At 39.4% G+C, this 15506-nt stretch overlaps 1 protein-coding gene across 2 annotated transcripts in view; it reads right to left on the minus strand.

The window, feature by feature from the left end:
• Positions 1 to 368: 368 nt before the first annotated feature.
• Positions 369 to 15506, minus strand: part of SUGCT (succinyl-CoA:glutarate-CoA transferase) — a 305639-nt gene continuing 290501 nt past the window's right edge. For both annotated transcript variants that reach the window (XM_064705032.1, XM_064705033.1), the window contains exon 14: positions 369 to 679. In XM_064705032.1, coding sequence (XP_064561102.1) covers positions 516 to 679 — 164 coding nt within the window. In that variant the 3' untranslated portion in view covers positions 369 to 515. The remainder of the gene's footprint in view (positions 680 to 15506) is intronic.

Raw genomic sequence — 15506 nt, forward strand, 5'->3', positions numbered from 1 at the left:
TTTGCAATGGTTAGTCTACTCTTGATTTAAACTAGAGATGAACAAAGTTTTCAGGATGGATAATTCTGTTCAAAATCAATCGTATCAACTACCAATTTGTAAATAAATTCCTTTCTATTAAGACACAAAGCAGCTTTCTGTGAGTGGAGAGTCTAGTATAAAGATTTTAAAGCTTCTGCTTCTTTTCACTAACATCATGTCTTTCTGGGGACAAATGTTTAGGCAATTACTATAATTATGATAAGGACTCCATTTTCCATGTGAAATAGAGAGAATGAGTAGTCACACAGGACTGTATAATTACATTTATTCCCAACCCCCCCAAGAAAATCTTTCACTCAGACAGCATGAGATTGTTTATTTGATACAGCAGTGTTAAAATCATACAAACACACGTGGAAGAAAATTAGGAATTAAATTATGTCTTCTCTTTGAGTCCCATTAGGGAAACTGGAGGGAGCAAAGAGAGGACAAAGTAATGTGAACTCAGTGTGAAGGAATGTAGCTAATGTTCCTTATCTGACCTCATGCTGAGCCACAGCACCAGTGCAAAGCAGTTCTTCTATAGCGTCATCCTCGTACCCCAGCACGCTCTTCAGTATCTCCACTGTGTGTTGTCCAACAAGTGGAGGTGGTTTTGGATGTGACATAGCAAATTCACTGTATCTGACACCTGGTCCTAAAAATAAAAAAAAAAAAAAAACAAATAGGAGGGAAATTATTTTTCCAGAGTTATTACCCATATTTATATTGAATTGTTAAAGGAAAGTACCTCATTTTCATACCAGTTCTAATCACAGTCCTTACCATCAAAATGTTTTATTCTGAAATTACGGACTAAAAAGATTCCAGTTTGCAATAATATACCAATAAGCCACTTTTAAATAGTTCACTCAAATGCAGAATTGCTGGACTGCTGGATAGGCATGAAATGTTATGAAAATCTTCCTGTTTTTTCCAGTGATATGTATATGTATATCAGGGTGCTTTGAGTCATATTATGTTGCCAGTCTTCCACTCCCTGCTACCTGAACAGCAATGCCCAGCCCACTCAGGATGAGATGCAGAAATCCCCACATTTCTACAGCATGAGGCAGAACAAGCATAAGGACACAATTCAGTGTCACGTTAACACACTTCCACTGTTGTCAGAGCAGCGCACGGACAATGGGCAGCACCATCTCTGGCTGGCAGCAGCTCAAGCACCTCTGCAGTGTGCTCCAGTATCCTGCAGTGACACAACTGACAGAATGATAAAACCAGTTTGGTTTGCGTGTTTTATCAAAAATACAAGTAGCAGTAGTCATACGAAACTCAACAATGATTTATTTGCTCTGGAAGGAATAATTTCAAAAATGAAAATCTGGAAGCTGGCAATGATAAGAAGTCTTCTTCTATTGCAGGTAGTCAGATGTCATGTTTTAGTGGTGCTCTGTAGTGAACTGATTTCAGTGTAGCTCCCTGCAGACAAGTAGCTATACCCTTACTGCCAGACTCAGAAAGGAGAATGAGCCAGAAATCCATGCTGGAATCAGCAGTGAGTTGCACCCACTCATCTCACAGAACTGAGGTGCACTTTCATTGCGTGTGCACTCAGCACACGCAATGAAAGATTAGCTGCCTCGTGGAGAAAGAGAGGACAATAGTTTCCTTAACTGCTAATTGAAAACTGTTCTTTAATACAAAACTGAAGAACATTTGATGCTATTGACAAAATGATTCCTCTATTAATAATAATGGCTCTTATTACATCATTAAAAGAATTTACAAAAAAGGTTATATTTCATTATATCTTTGTCTACAAAACTACAGCTTTGCTTTGAAATGCAAAGAAATACAAAGAACGTTTCAAAAACCAGAACAGTATTTATTTTATTTCTCAAGAAATAGAATATTGACCAGCAAGGGAAGTGAACCACAGCATGAACTGGTAAATTTACTACATGAAGCTACTATTTATTTGAGGAGAGATATTGGCAAAGGTCAGTCAGGATGACAAAACATGTAATTTTATTATTTTTTGCCAGTCTTCATGAACTGGAATCAAGTGTTTAATACAATAAAGTATCCACCTCCAGGAAAGATAAAATAAGACAAAACGTGCCTAGAAAAACAGTAATTTTCAAGCTGATTTGGTACATTTCTGACAAGTTTGCTCCTGGAAGGACTAATGGTTGGACTTGATGATCTTACAGGTCTTTGCCAACCCAGATAATTCCAGGTTCCTATATATGGTGTCTGAGTTTAAAAAGGAAAGGAATTACAGTCAGTGAATTGCAAACCAAATAATTTAACTTCAAGTGTCCTGGATGGGGAAGTTTACCACCCAGACATCAAGCCAGGTGAGATGATCCTCTGTCATGGTTTGACTCCAGCCAGCAGACAAGCCCCATTTGCTCAGTCCCCCACCAGTGGGATCAGAGGGATAACCAGAACAGGTAAAGGCAGAAAACTCACAGGTTGAGATAAAGAGAGTTTAATAGGGAAAGCAAAAGCCTTGCACACAAACAACAAAAATTCTCTACTTCCCATAGGCAGGCAGGTGTTCAGCCACTTCCAGGGGAGCAGGGCCATGTAACAGTGACCGGGGAAGACAAATGCCAGAACTCCAAAAGTTTCGTCCTTCATCCTTCTTTACCCCACTTTATATACAGAGCTTGATGTCATACAATCTGGAATGTTCTTCTGGTCAGCTGGCGTCACCTGTCCTGGTTGTGTCTCTTCTCAATCTCCCATGTGTTCCCAGTCTTGCCAGTGCGGCAATATGAGAAGCAGGAAAGGCTTTGTGAAAGCCCTGCTCAACAATTTTTAAAAATCTCTATATTATCAACCCTGAATTCAGCACAAATCTAAAACACAGTCCCATAGCAGCCACTGTAAAGAAAATTGCCTCTACCCCAGACAAGACCAACACATTCTTCAACCTGTAAGACACCAAATCAAGAACTGACTTCCAGAAAGAAAATTCTCTGCTATTTTCCATAAACTCACTAAAGAAACAAGGTCTAGATAAATCCAAAACAAGGTGCAGGGAAATGATATTCAGAGAATCGCTTCTTGGGATCTTCTAAAACAGAACATTGTAAGTGAGCTCCAGAGGAATCTGTTCAGTATGAAGCACTTAGCAGTGATGGCTCAGCAGCACCTGATGGCTGATGGAACTCAGATCTAACCTGCTCAGCTTTCTGAGGACATCAAAAGTTATAACTCCTGTGAAGCACATTTTACAATGACCTGGCTACATTGGAGAAATGGTGTGATAAAAGAGGGTGAAATTCAATACTGTCAAGGGGAAGGAATTATGTTCATTACATAAATACAGTGCAGGGGACCAACAGGAAAGTAGGAATAGTTAGGGGTTATTCTAGATCACAAAGTGAGGATGAGTCAACAACATCATGCTATTGCGAAAAAGGCAAGCATCATACAGGAGTGTACAAACAAGAGAAATGCCTGCAGGACACATTTTTGCTCTAGTTAGAGCTGGCAAGTCACAGCTGGAGCAGTGTCTGGTGTGGGGCCCCCACTGCACAGCCATCTGGAACACCTGAGAGCTTCCACAAGACAGCAACTGAAATTTTCACAGGCAACATGACAGAAGGAACCAAGTGGGATCATGGACCTAAAGAGAAAGGCTAGAGAAAAACAACTTCAAAACTGCTTTCAAAAAATGTATAAAAACCCCACCACTACCACTAAAATAAACCCTAAACATGCCCCTCAAAATCCATGCAAACTTCCTGGAAGGGGGAAAGAAATCCTTTTTCATGTCCATAATGAGAAATACTTGACTTAAATTGCAACAAAGGAAACTGTAGGAAACAAAAAATAAACTCTTATAATGGTAGGGTAACAAAATGCTGAAACAAGCCACAGGAGGAGGCTGTGGAGTTTGTCTTTAGAAAGGAGATTTATTCTAGAATAGTTGATCCCACAGCTTATCCCTGGGGCTTGCTGATGGATTAGATGTCTCACAGACCCTTTCACCCACTAATATATGTCCCTTTCACCCACTGTAATATGAAAGCTAAGAAACAGCTCACATCAGGGATAAGTTTTCTATTAACTTGTTCCTCTGATTCTACTCACTTCAAACACACCGAGTTCAATTTCCAGAGGAAAACTTCAGTGAAAGATCAGTACATTTTGAAGGGAAAGGTGACATCACTGGGCAATAGTTGTATTAATTCCTCTACTTAGGAGTGAGTAGGAGCCCTAGGAGGGCAAAACTGGCAGTAGTGCAAGCCACAGGAATGATCTCTGTGCCAGCTGAAATGCTTGTGACGATAATTTCAAAGTAAAAATACCCTTTAGGGATTTATTAGTCTAGAAATTCAACAGAGCCACAGAACTATTATGCAATTTCTACTAAAAAGAAAAGAGACAAAGCAATCTTATTTCAGGTGTGTGTATCTGGGAGCTCTTTACACCGAGAAATCAGCAAACCCTCAAAGGTTTAGTAACTATAGGCTTTTCATTTGCTTGTGCAAATTTTTGCTAACATAAAAAATTATAGACCTCAAACCCTGGGAGTTTTTGCAGTGATATTGAAAGACACAGAATAAAATCTCTAAAGAGAGAAAACCAAAATTGACATTGTGTGCAACAGACAGAATGCTTCATGCTTCCCAAAGAAAATTAATCTTACAAACTAGAGCATGCTGGAAAATTGCACAGCAATTATAAAACCAGTGTCTTCCTTGAGCTTTTATTGTTTGATGCATAATTCATCACGCTACTTTTCACTTTGATAGAGTTATAAAGTTATCTACATTCATTCAAAGGAGCTACTTGCTAATGATCCATCATTAACGATTCTCTGTTCTTTCCTTGTGTAACTTCTACTTGGCTTCTGTGTCAATTAGGAGGGTGCAAAGCTTGCCAGTCAGGCTTCAGCAATCCCACGCTCCTACTGAACAACGCTCCAGGAAAGCAACCAGCAGAATGCTATGCAAATGCTAATTAAACACAACTGCCTTATGAGGAAACCATCCCTAGAGGCAGAGAGAGGTGAACTGCTTTAATTAAGGTCAAAAGCATTTGCATGTGGGTGAGTTACAGGAGCCTTGCAGATGAAAACAGGCCTTTGCTGGGGTAGAAGCAGGGTGACTGGTGAGGGGGTGTAAGGTGGTGGTCATCTGTGCATCCTTGCTGTCAGCAGCACATACTCCATTCAGGCATGAAGTTAAGGGGGCATTTATTGTCACCCGAAAAAAAGCTATGAAAGAATGAGTGGTAGCTGTAATTTACCTTTGTCCTGTCAAATTAAAAGGAGTCTGTTTCTCTTTTTGCTATGATTATGACTGACAGTAAAGCAAAGAGCTCTTTCACCACATGTAAATTCTAAGCTAATATTTTGTTATTATTATCATCATTTTGATTTTGACACATTGCTAAAATACATGCTGTGCACACCACATAACCTACAAGAACTAATAGTGTGACAATAAATCAAAAATTTTTATCAATTGCAACCACAATGACAATTGTACCAAGACATCTTGAATACTTGAACTGAGCTTCATTATAATAAATTCTTTTTCTTAGGGGCCTATCTACTATGGCACTGCTAAGCATCACACTGAGCCACTAGTTAAAGACATACCAAACACATTAAAGCAAAAGAGAAAAATGAGATAAAACCACTGAAACAGGCCCAAGAAGGATCCTGCAAGAGTGAGATGCCTTTGAACACTCACCCTTAACAGGGGAAATACACAGCAGTCTTTGGGATATATCTCTGGGTATCGCTGAGTTTGGGACAACAGAAGCAAAGTCATTTTCACTCTACACACAGCAGAAATTAAAGTTGAATTTCAATTCTATTAAATGTGCAAAGCATAGTATATAAAAATGGATAAAGGTAATAATCTTTGCTTTGTCCTGACAAATAGCATTCCTCCAGCATTGTACAGCAGCCACCGGAAACCACATTTTCTACAGCACAGGTTAGAGCATATTGAAGCAATCTAACTCTCAAACTATGTAGACAAAATCAGGCCTGGGGACAGTCAAGCTCAGGAGAAAAGTCATGATTATCTGTTATTATTCAAGTGGGACAAGGGAAAAAAAGGGAAAATTTGAGCTAATGTATGTGTATACATTCTGCTTGAAACATATCGTCTACCTTTGCAAAAAAGAGCAATGAGAAACACAGCACCACTTGTTATTTAGTTCTACCCTAGCATACAGTGTAATTTATACACATGTAGGAATCATATGAAAACAAACGGTACTTGGTTTGCATTGCAAGGTTTTGGCTACAGGGGCAGCTTCTGGCAGCTGCCAGAAATTTTCCCTATATCCGATGAAGCCAATGCCAGCCAGCTCTAACTCACTGCTGAACAAGGCCAAGCCAGCCAGGGGCAGTGGTGATAGTGTTTAAGAATAGGATAAAAACTGCAGAACAGTAAGCAAAGGATAGAAGTGATAATGTGTGAGAGAAATGGCTCTGCAGATGCCATGGTCACTGGGGGGAGGAGGTGCTCCAGGTATCAGAGCAGAGATTCCCTTGCAGCCCGTAGTGAGGTGTTCTGCCTGGTGAGGCAGCTGTACCCCTTCGGCCCATGGGGATCCACAGTGCAGCAGAGACCAATCTGCAGCCTCTGGAGGATTCCAAGCCAGAGCTGGCTGAAGGAGGCTGTGACCCCATTGGAAACCCACACTGGAACGGGCTTCCAGTGGGAGCTGTGGACTGGTAGAGAGGGGACCCCATGCTGGAGCAGGTTTGCTAGCAGGACCTATGACTCTCTGGATTTCCACACTGCAGCAGATCGCTTGAAGGGTTTCAAAAGATGGAAGGGACCCACCTTGGAGCAGTTCATGAAGAGCTACAGCCTCTGGGAAGGACTCATGTTGGAGAAGTTTGTAGAGGACTATAACCCATGAGAAGAACCCCACACAGGAGCAGGGAAGAGCGTGAGTCTTCCCACTAAGGAGGAAGGAGCAGCAGAAATCTGTGATGAACTGTTCACAAGCCCCCATTCCCCACACCCCTGCACCACTGTGGCAGAGAAGGTAGAGAATCAGGAGTATAGTTAAGGCCAGGAAGAATGGAAGGGTAGGGAAAAGGTGTTCTAAAGATATAGTTTTATTTCTATTATCCTACTGTGACTTGATGGAAAATAGATTAATTATTCCTCAAGCTGAGTTTGTTTTGCTCATGACACTGATTTTTCTGTGTTCTTATCTCAACCCCTTCCCCTGACCAGCAGAGGAGGTGAGTGCCAGAGCAGCTTTGGTGGGCAGCTGGTGTGCAGCCAGAGCCAACCCACCACACAAAACAAGCATGTATGCCTCTTTCAATAACATGGTGTTGCTACACAGGAGTTTTGCAATTCCAATGAAATATCATCAGCAGTTAAGAATGACGGCCCAGAGCCAACATATTTGCACGCAGATCCCTTATATGCTACAGGTCAAGTGTTTGGAGCATGCAATCAACTGGTTATGAAACTGGCCTGAAGGAGATCAGCAGGAAAGAAGCAGTGACTTTTAAGGCAATGAAAAGGAAAGCGATACAAAATAAATCCATGGGAGGGACTTCCTGGCTACTATGAAGAATATATGGGTGTTGGAAATGATGTGTGCAGGGATATGATAGGAGGAGTAGACCAGGGCAACTGCATTTTGAGTGTATGATTTCTTCCCATTGGTCCCAGCCATAACTTCTGTCAATCCATTATTCCCAGCTGAGAAGATGGTGTGCCCGAGCACACAGCACTGCACAGCTTGGCTACACCACTTTACACCAGGTTTCTTCCCCTTGATGAAAATCAAAGCAGAAAAACACACAAGACAAAAAAGCTCATTATACAGTACTTGCCAGTATGACTAGTGCTCACAGGCTTCAAAGTAATCTTCACAATTAATGACCTGCTCCATCTCAACTGGAAATTTCTCATATATTTCTTTTTCTTACCATAGATCTGAAAGTTTAGGAGCTTGGGAGACTTTTTGGGAATCTATTTAATTGCTGGGAAAAATATTTCTTTTTGCATTACATTAGAGATGGTGATCTACCTTTTAAGAACAACTCATAATAGATTGGAAAAAAAGTAATTAAAGAAATAATATTCAAAATCTTGCCCCTCCTTCCCTACTGCTCCTTCCACTTCCTCCCCCACTTAGAGCACAGTCACACACTTGGCATCCAGCACAGCTGAGAGGGGGGGAAAACTTTGGCAGGATAAGTAGGAATCAGTAACTGAGACTAGAGAGGATGGACAAACTTGCAAATGGTAATAAAAAAAGTAAATCTTGCTCTAGGTGCCATAGAAACACACATATATATCATCAGTAAATACTAACCAGTAAAATTGGTAGGGCAGTAAATAGTGTCAATACTAGAAATATCTACAAGCCACATTTTCTCATTTGGACAATTCTGACTTCTGTGGAAGAGGTATGAGGAGAGTCCAACTGCAGACATGTCAAGAAATTTAAAACCAAGGCATTGTGAGAAGAATGATTTGACAGGCCAAGGTAAATACATGTTATCTGTGATAGCCATGATGGGTGTTTAAAAATGAGACCACTTTTAAACCAACACTTAGGCATTCAAAACATCCCCTACACAGCTCTGAAAATCCTTTGCCAAGTACATTTATAAAAGCACTTTCTCACCTGAAGCTGCATGTGAAGAAATGCATTAAAAACCATTTTATATATTTCATATTAACAAATATCTTGGATATAATCAGCATAAATCCCACTCAACATTTATATTACTCTTTACATTTTCCAAGAGACACAATACTGACTGTACCTAATTAATATTGCATGACTGCTGGAGTAAAGGAAATAATTTATCAGTCACTCTAGTTGCATATTTGAGAGTAATCCCACATAATTGTGCTATCTGAGTAACACAATTTTGTGATGGGACTCTTGGCACCCAAAAGCACTTTAAAAAGTTGCAGTATGGTGGTGTCTACTTCTTCCCACGTGTATCATCTCGCAAAGCTTAAAATTTGTCCCAACTTTCTGTATAGACTCACGTGGTCCCACTTCTTCCTGAAACCCCCAAAGACCTCAAGAGAGGATTTAAAGAAATACAGGAAGGAAGATGACCAGTAAGAATACACAGAGGTAGCAATTTTAAAGAACTATAAATTCCCCAGGCAATAATCTGTAGCTCCATTTCCTAAGGAAACAAGTTTATGTGTCTGTGCTGTCTTTCTAATCATCTGCCTTGTCCCTGCCATACACAGTAACTTCTGAATCTGTCAGTCTTGACAAAAGTGTAGACATCTCAAGGTAAATAAATTCTTAAAAGTGTTGTGAAAAATAGCAACTGCTGAAGGACAAATGCCCAAATTACTGCCCTGATGACACAGAAAAAACCCTAAAGAATGCAGCTGTTATATTATTCTGTTTGGCTGCTAATGGCTTACCAGTAAGTACAGACAGCTCTGTCAGATACATCTAGCACATACTGTAGAAGGCTTAAAGGACATGAGGATAGTTTAGGTCATAATAAGGATACACATAGAGTTTATCAAGGATATAAGTTAGAAGTACAATGCTATTTAGTGCCAGAATTTCTTTTAAGTACCTTTTCTACAGTACTGTGGAAGGTGTATTCTAGGGGTTTTTGGTTGTTCTTGCAGGAAGGAGCTGAAGAGCTACATGGCAAAGACAACTTGCTGAGAGAATCCCTGCAAAACTCTAAAAGGAAAATCCTGCAGACACAAGCCTAAACTACTGAAAATCCAAGCTAAAACACAATTTGTCTCAAGTCATAATCTAATCAATACAAAACGCAACACATAATCCCACCACAGGATGCTGGTTAACCACAGGTTGTGTACCTAATGCAGAAATTACAGAGTGAAGCTGAACTTGCACTACACAGGAGGTCAGATCATAATATGATCACAGTGGTTATTTCTGAACAAAAAACATTTTAATTTCTTAAATGCCCATAAGCAACAGGGCTGGGGTTAAAATGGCCTCTCTGAATCTCCTGTGATACTTAGATGGTCAAGCCACATATTGTTTCATGTTCCATCTTTACTGTAAGCCAAAAGGCCTTAACTACTGTATTGTATGGAGAGTAATTAGAGAGAAGAATGCTTACATGCATGGAACAAGAGAAAACAAAATGCTACCTGAAATGAGCCTCTTGTAAAGACAGAGCATTGCCTAGTTGCAACACACCCACATGATCTGGAAGGTGAATCATGCCCCCAGCTGAACAGGAAGGGAAGCAGCTCCTGGAGGGAAGGCTCTCCTACTGAGCCTGGTGAAAACTATTTCCGAGTCCCATGCCTTGTGGTTAGTGTGAGCCTGCATGTTGGAATAAGACACGCCAGCCAACCCAGTCTGTGTCTCCTCAGTGCACCAATTTGTCCTTTCCTGCGTCCTGTCTCCAGCTATAAGTTAGATTCTTTGGCTCTTCAGAGACCCAAAAAGTAATCCTCTTGGCCAGCTGTGCATCATCAGAGTGGGAGCAGATGAGCTCTTCCTTGCCGATGAGCTTTTCCTTACTCTTTAGGCAACCACCTGAAGCCCAGATACACGAAGCTGATAATTCAGGGATGCAAGACAATGCACACTGAAGGACATGCACAGCCTAATCCAAAGTCTGGGTATAATTTGTCTTGCTTACTCAAGGGGCACTTTTTCAGGATAGGAGGCTTTAAGCTTTCTCCAAACAACTGGTGAAAATAACTAAAAATTAAAAACATTTGGGCCTTCCATTAACACAAATTCAAAAGAATACACAAAAAGCTCCCCTAAGAAACTTTTGAAAATGCATTTCTTGTTCCCAAACACCCTGACAAGGTTCACAAGCCTGATATTCCAGCTCCCAGAGAACATTTTTTTGTGGCTTGTCCTTTAAGTATTTCTCTAGTTATTTCTGTACCCTTCAGTAAGCCTGGACATCAGAACGCAGGACTGATTATTTTGCAGAACAGAAATAATTTTCTATGTCCATTTTTTATGTCTCTAAAGAGCAGACCAGCTCTTTTTAGTACACCTTGTAATGGGAATTTATGTTAAAATTATTATTTTTGATGGCTCACATCATGCTTCTTTAAGTCTCCTTTCAAAACCAGAGGTGTTTGTTGCACAGTCCTATTCTGGCATTCCTACCTGATAGTATTAGACTCCACTGTAACATTCCCTTTAACAGCAATGGCAGCCAGAATAGAAAGTGAACTGGATGGTAAATGGTTTATGGCACGAGCAGTCTACCAAATTGCTTTGATTAAGTTCCCTAACCTCACCACAACCCACTGGTATATTAGTACAGGTTAGTTATTCATTTATATAGGGTGATTAATGTCTTGCAACATCCATCTTAGAAAAAGAAAAAGAAAACTGAGAAATCAAGAGAAGCAAACTGAGAAATGAAAGCCTTTCTCAGTCCACCTGTAGCCAAACTGCTTCCAGCCACTTTTTAAGACTTTTACATTGATTATTTTTTCCTCAACAATCATTTAGCCAAAAGCTTAACTCTCAGAAGGAGTATATTATTTTTAAAAGGCAAAGATTTGACATTTAGTTAGATGTCAAATCATGTGTCTGTCATGTGCTGTATGGATATTGCTACACTCCTTTATTCTATATGTCCTCAGATTGTTCCTCTGTGGCCACAATACACAGGCATATAAACCTCCACATTTGGAAAATTCAACAGTCAGTTGATACTTTCTTCCCTGACTGGTGACCCACACAAAATAGGTATTTTCAGAGTGAGTATTAAAACAATGGGAAAAGCCATCAGTTGCAGCCCTGCCAAGGAAATTCTGTTGGTTGAAATTCTTCATCAGAGATGAGAGCCAGGTAACTCTGTGTTCGAGCACCATGGAAATATTTGGAAATCAATTTTCAAGCAAGGCACCTATGATTAAGTAGGGCTGAGGGCTGTGCACAGCCTGATCATTCTTCCAAAAGCTCTCCCACTCCACCCTCCATTTACTTCTGCTGTCCCCTGTGTAGCAGAATGAGGCCAGTTCTAGTGTACAGGGGCTTTCCTTGGCAAAGGAAGATGGGAAGGGATTTGATACTTTGTTTTGGATTACTTGAAGAACTGCAAATTACATTTTTAGCTCTTTTTGGGTAAGGTGCCCAGACTCTTTGAGGCACAGGCTACTAAAAATGCTGGCTGAGTTTTGAAAAGCTCTGTGCAACCTGGGATGATTCTTTGAGTGTCATACTTGAGACATCTTTAAAGGGGCCCATTTTCCAGTAAAAGCTGAGGACACTTGAAAACCTTTCCCTTTCAGAATGCCTCAATTTGACAATACCAGAGACATCTGGTATTCAAAGTAGACAAGAGGAGAGAGATTCCTTCATTGAACAGAGGAAAGTAACATTCTAGACATATAACTTCTTTCAGCAGTTTCTTTTTTTTTTTTTTCTAATTTCATATTTAAGTCATGAGGTTTATCTTAAGTTCTTTAGAGGGAAGCAGTGTGCTTAAATTGCAGTCTGTAAATGGGGTTAGACAGAGAGCACACTGCAGATTAGGCTGGGTTTTCCATTGATTTGTAATTTGTAAGTGACAACTTGATCAATTCTGTCTCAGTGTGGAGGGCTGGGAACAGTTTTTCTTGTTTTCCACTGTTTGCTGCCAACCCCTGACACGTGATATTCAACTCATCTTCTTGCAAATATCACAGAAGAATGGGCAGGAGAAACAACCATGTCAAACCGAGCAGCCTTCAGTATGGTTTTTTGTTTTGTGGGCATGCCAGTGTGAGCGTGTGAATGTCGCTTAAGTATAGGCTGGTTCTCTATCAAAGTTCTTGTGGTTTCTAACATTTGCCAGCCTTTACTCCATCAGAAGGATTTCAGTTTTGTGCTCTACCCTAAAGTGGGCAAAAGAGTCAAAAATCATCTCTCCTCCCCCGCAAAGACTAGAGTAGGATTAACAACCAGAAATTTAAGTCAGACACACCCATGAAGAGGAATGAGGCACAAGGTTAGGAAGCCATCCAAAGAATGGTTGCCTACCTCCTTACCAAACTAAATTGAGCTAAAGTCCTTTTTTACTCAAGAAGACAACTGAAAAGCTGAGGAATAAAAATTATAAGCAAATTGAAACCAGCCATGCCTAACCAATACCCTACCTTAAATGTGCGCAGATCAGTTTCATAAAATATTTCCCCATTCTCTTTTTCCTTCTCTTAATACTTTGACTGTTTCCTTCAGTTGCCCTTTAAACTGCAAAACAAAATGCTTTTACTGACGTGGTTTGTAATTTTGAAGCCCAAATCTTAAGCAGCAGGTGCTTAGTTTTAATGGAATTTTTCCATCCCCAAATGTCTGGGATGATCAGTTGCACCTCCCTCCTACACAGCCCCTCACCTTTTATCCTTTGCCATTTGTTTTTGTGGATTTTCATTTAATATAGTTCTTCTGCTTTCAGCAATCTGCTTTTTCACTGCAAACCCTTCAACCACTCTTCTTATTTTACCTCATACAATTGGCAAGTGCTGTCTCCTAAAAATCCATATAAAATATGGAAGGCCTTGCTGCCTCTGGTCTTGCTATCTCTAACTTCATTTTCAGCAGTGCTCTGTCTCTTTTACACTGCACTGGCAATTTGAAAGGGCCTTAGACTGGTTGTAAATATTTCCACCACAGGAACAATTACATTTTAATTGCCAGAGGTCCTATAGCTTCTCTGCACACACACACACAAAAGACCCACAAACAAAACAAAAAAAAAAAAAAACCCAAACCCAAAAAAACCAGCAAACCAAGAAACAAAAAGAACAAAAAAAAATCAACCTGAACCAAAATAACAGTTGGATATAGTTCCTACAATTATTTTGAGCAAGTCTGTGTGTGGGCACATTTGTTCCATACTAACATGTTTTGTTTCCATTTAATTTTAGCTTTTTGGTTGATTTTCCTTTAGTCAATTTTCTCTTATAATTTCCTTTTTTTTTTTTTTATGTAATGTAAATTATTTTTACAGGCTTCGTATTAAGGAAAAGTCAAGGAAAAAGCATCCATACTCAGGTTGCAATAGCATATATAAAAGCATGGATTAAAAGTAGCTGTGTTGAAAAAAATGGGATTCACATACTAACATTGGAACTAGAGAGGCTGAAGTGAATGCCTGCTCTGCCATGGAGGTGGTAGATTGCTCCTGAACACAGTACAATTTAACAAAGTATAAACATCAGTCTAATAATCAGATTAAAATTCCAGTAATAAGGAACTGATTCCTTGTATACAGAAAGACCTTTCCAAAAGTTTATGTTTTAGTGAGTCCTCCAACTTTATTTGTATTTGAATATTAAAGAACAGTTTATTTTTTTTCATTTGCCCTTCTATTGCCTATCAGATACACTTACATATCAGTATATAGCTCTTGCCCAAAAAGAAATTACATGCTGCAGAAATGACCAAAACCTTATTTGCTAATAATTTTGACATGAATTTGACTGAAAACTCTGCCTTTTAAAATATGAATTTACATTGCTCCGCAGTAAATCACAAGGTTTTTATAATCATAGGTTTCTCATAACTAAATTTTAACTGAGCTTTCCATTCTTAACAAGGCAGCCCAGTCTCAGAAAGCCATACCAGCCACTTCCTAATGCTCAAAGCTCAGAGGCTATCTTCTGCAGTGAGCATGCAAAAATGTTTAATACTAACACAAATACCTCTCACAGATTATTCTGATTCTCAGGCTGATTTCTAAGCCAGCTGTTCTCAGACTGATTCAATGTGCAGATTTCATTTTAAACCAGAGAAATTCCCTAGTTACCTGCCATATAACTAGATCTTACAGGTGTAGGGCATGTTTGTAATGCTTGTTAATCTACTTGCAGGAAAAAAAAAAAATCATAAAATCAAATAATTTGTGTCGCTTTCTTGGATTCTAATGTTTTCTTCCCAACTTTCAGATACTATATCAACAGAAGAATGCCAGGAATTACATCATGCTTTATATATGTACCTGTTACAGATTATATTCATTAATTTCAAAGCCAGATGCTATTTTTGTTTAAAGTAATGCTTGATGGTACACTTTTTAAACATATATACTGCATACGTATTACATTCCAGTAAGAGTAACTGCTTGCTGTGAGATACAAAGATTTAACTTCACCTTGATTATAGATCTGTTACATTATAGCTTTGTTCTTTTCCACATAAGTAGTGCAACTAGCTTCCTGCTCCTCCCAGGTCTTATTCTCTGTAGAGCAGTTTTGATAAAGAAACAAGACCAAATACAAACGAAAATGATGAAAATATATGAAACTCATCAGAAGAAACTAATCATCATCTAATAGTAAGGTCAACCATAGTACAGACTGTTGAGCTGGGAATTCAAACAACTGGATTTTAACCAATCAGCTCTGTGATCACAGGCAAATCATGTTCCATTGCCATATCTTTGTATTTCCTGTACAGTTATGTTAGACTTGTCTATTTAGATTATGAAATGTTAGGAACTCCAGTCACTGCTTACTATTTGTTTATACAGTGACTGAGAGAATGGGCTCCACTTTGTATTGGAATGAAATAGAAATAAC

Source organism: Zonotrichia leucophrys, chromosome 2, assembly GCF_028769735.1.
Source record: "Zonotrichia leucophrys gambelii isolate GWCS_2022_RI chromosome 2, RI_Zleu_2.0, whole genome shotgun sequence".
NCBI classification, from domain to species: domain Eukaryota; kingdom Metazoa; phylum Chordata; class Aves; order Passeriformes; family Passerellidae; genus Zonotrichia; species Zonotrichia leucophrys.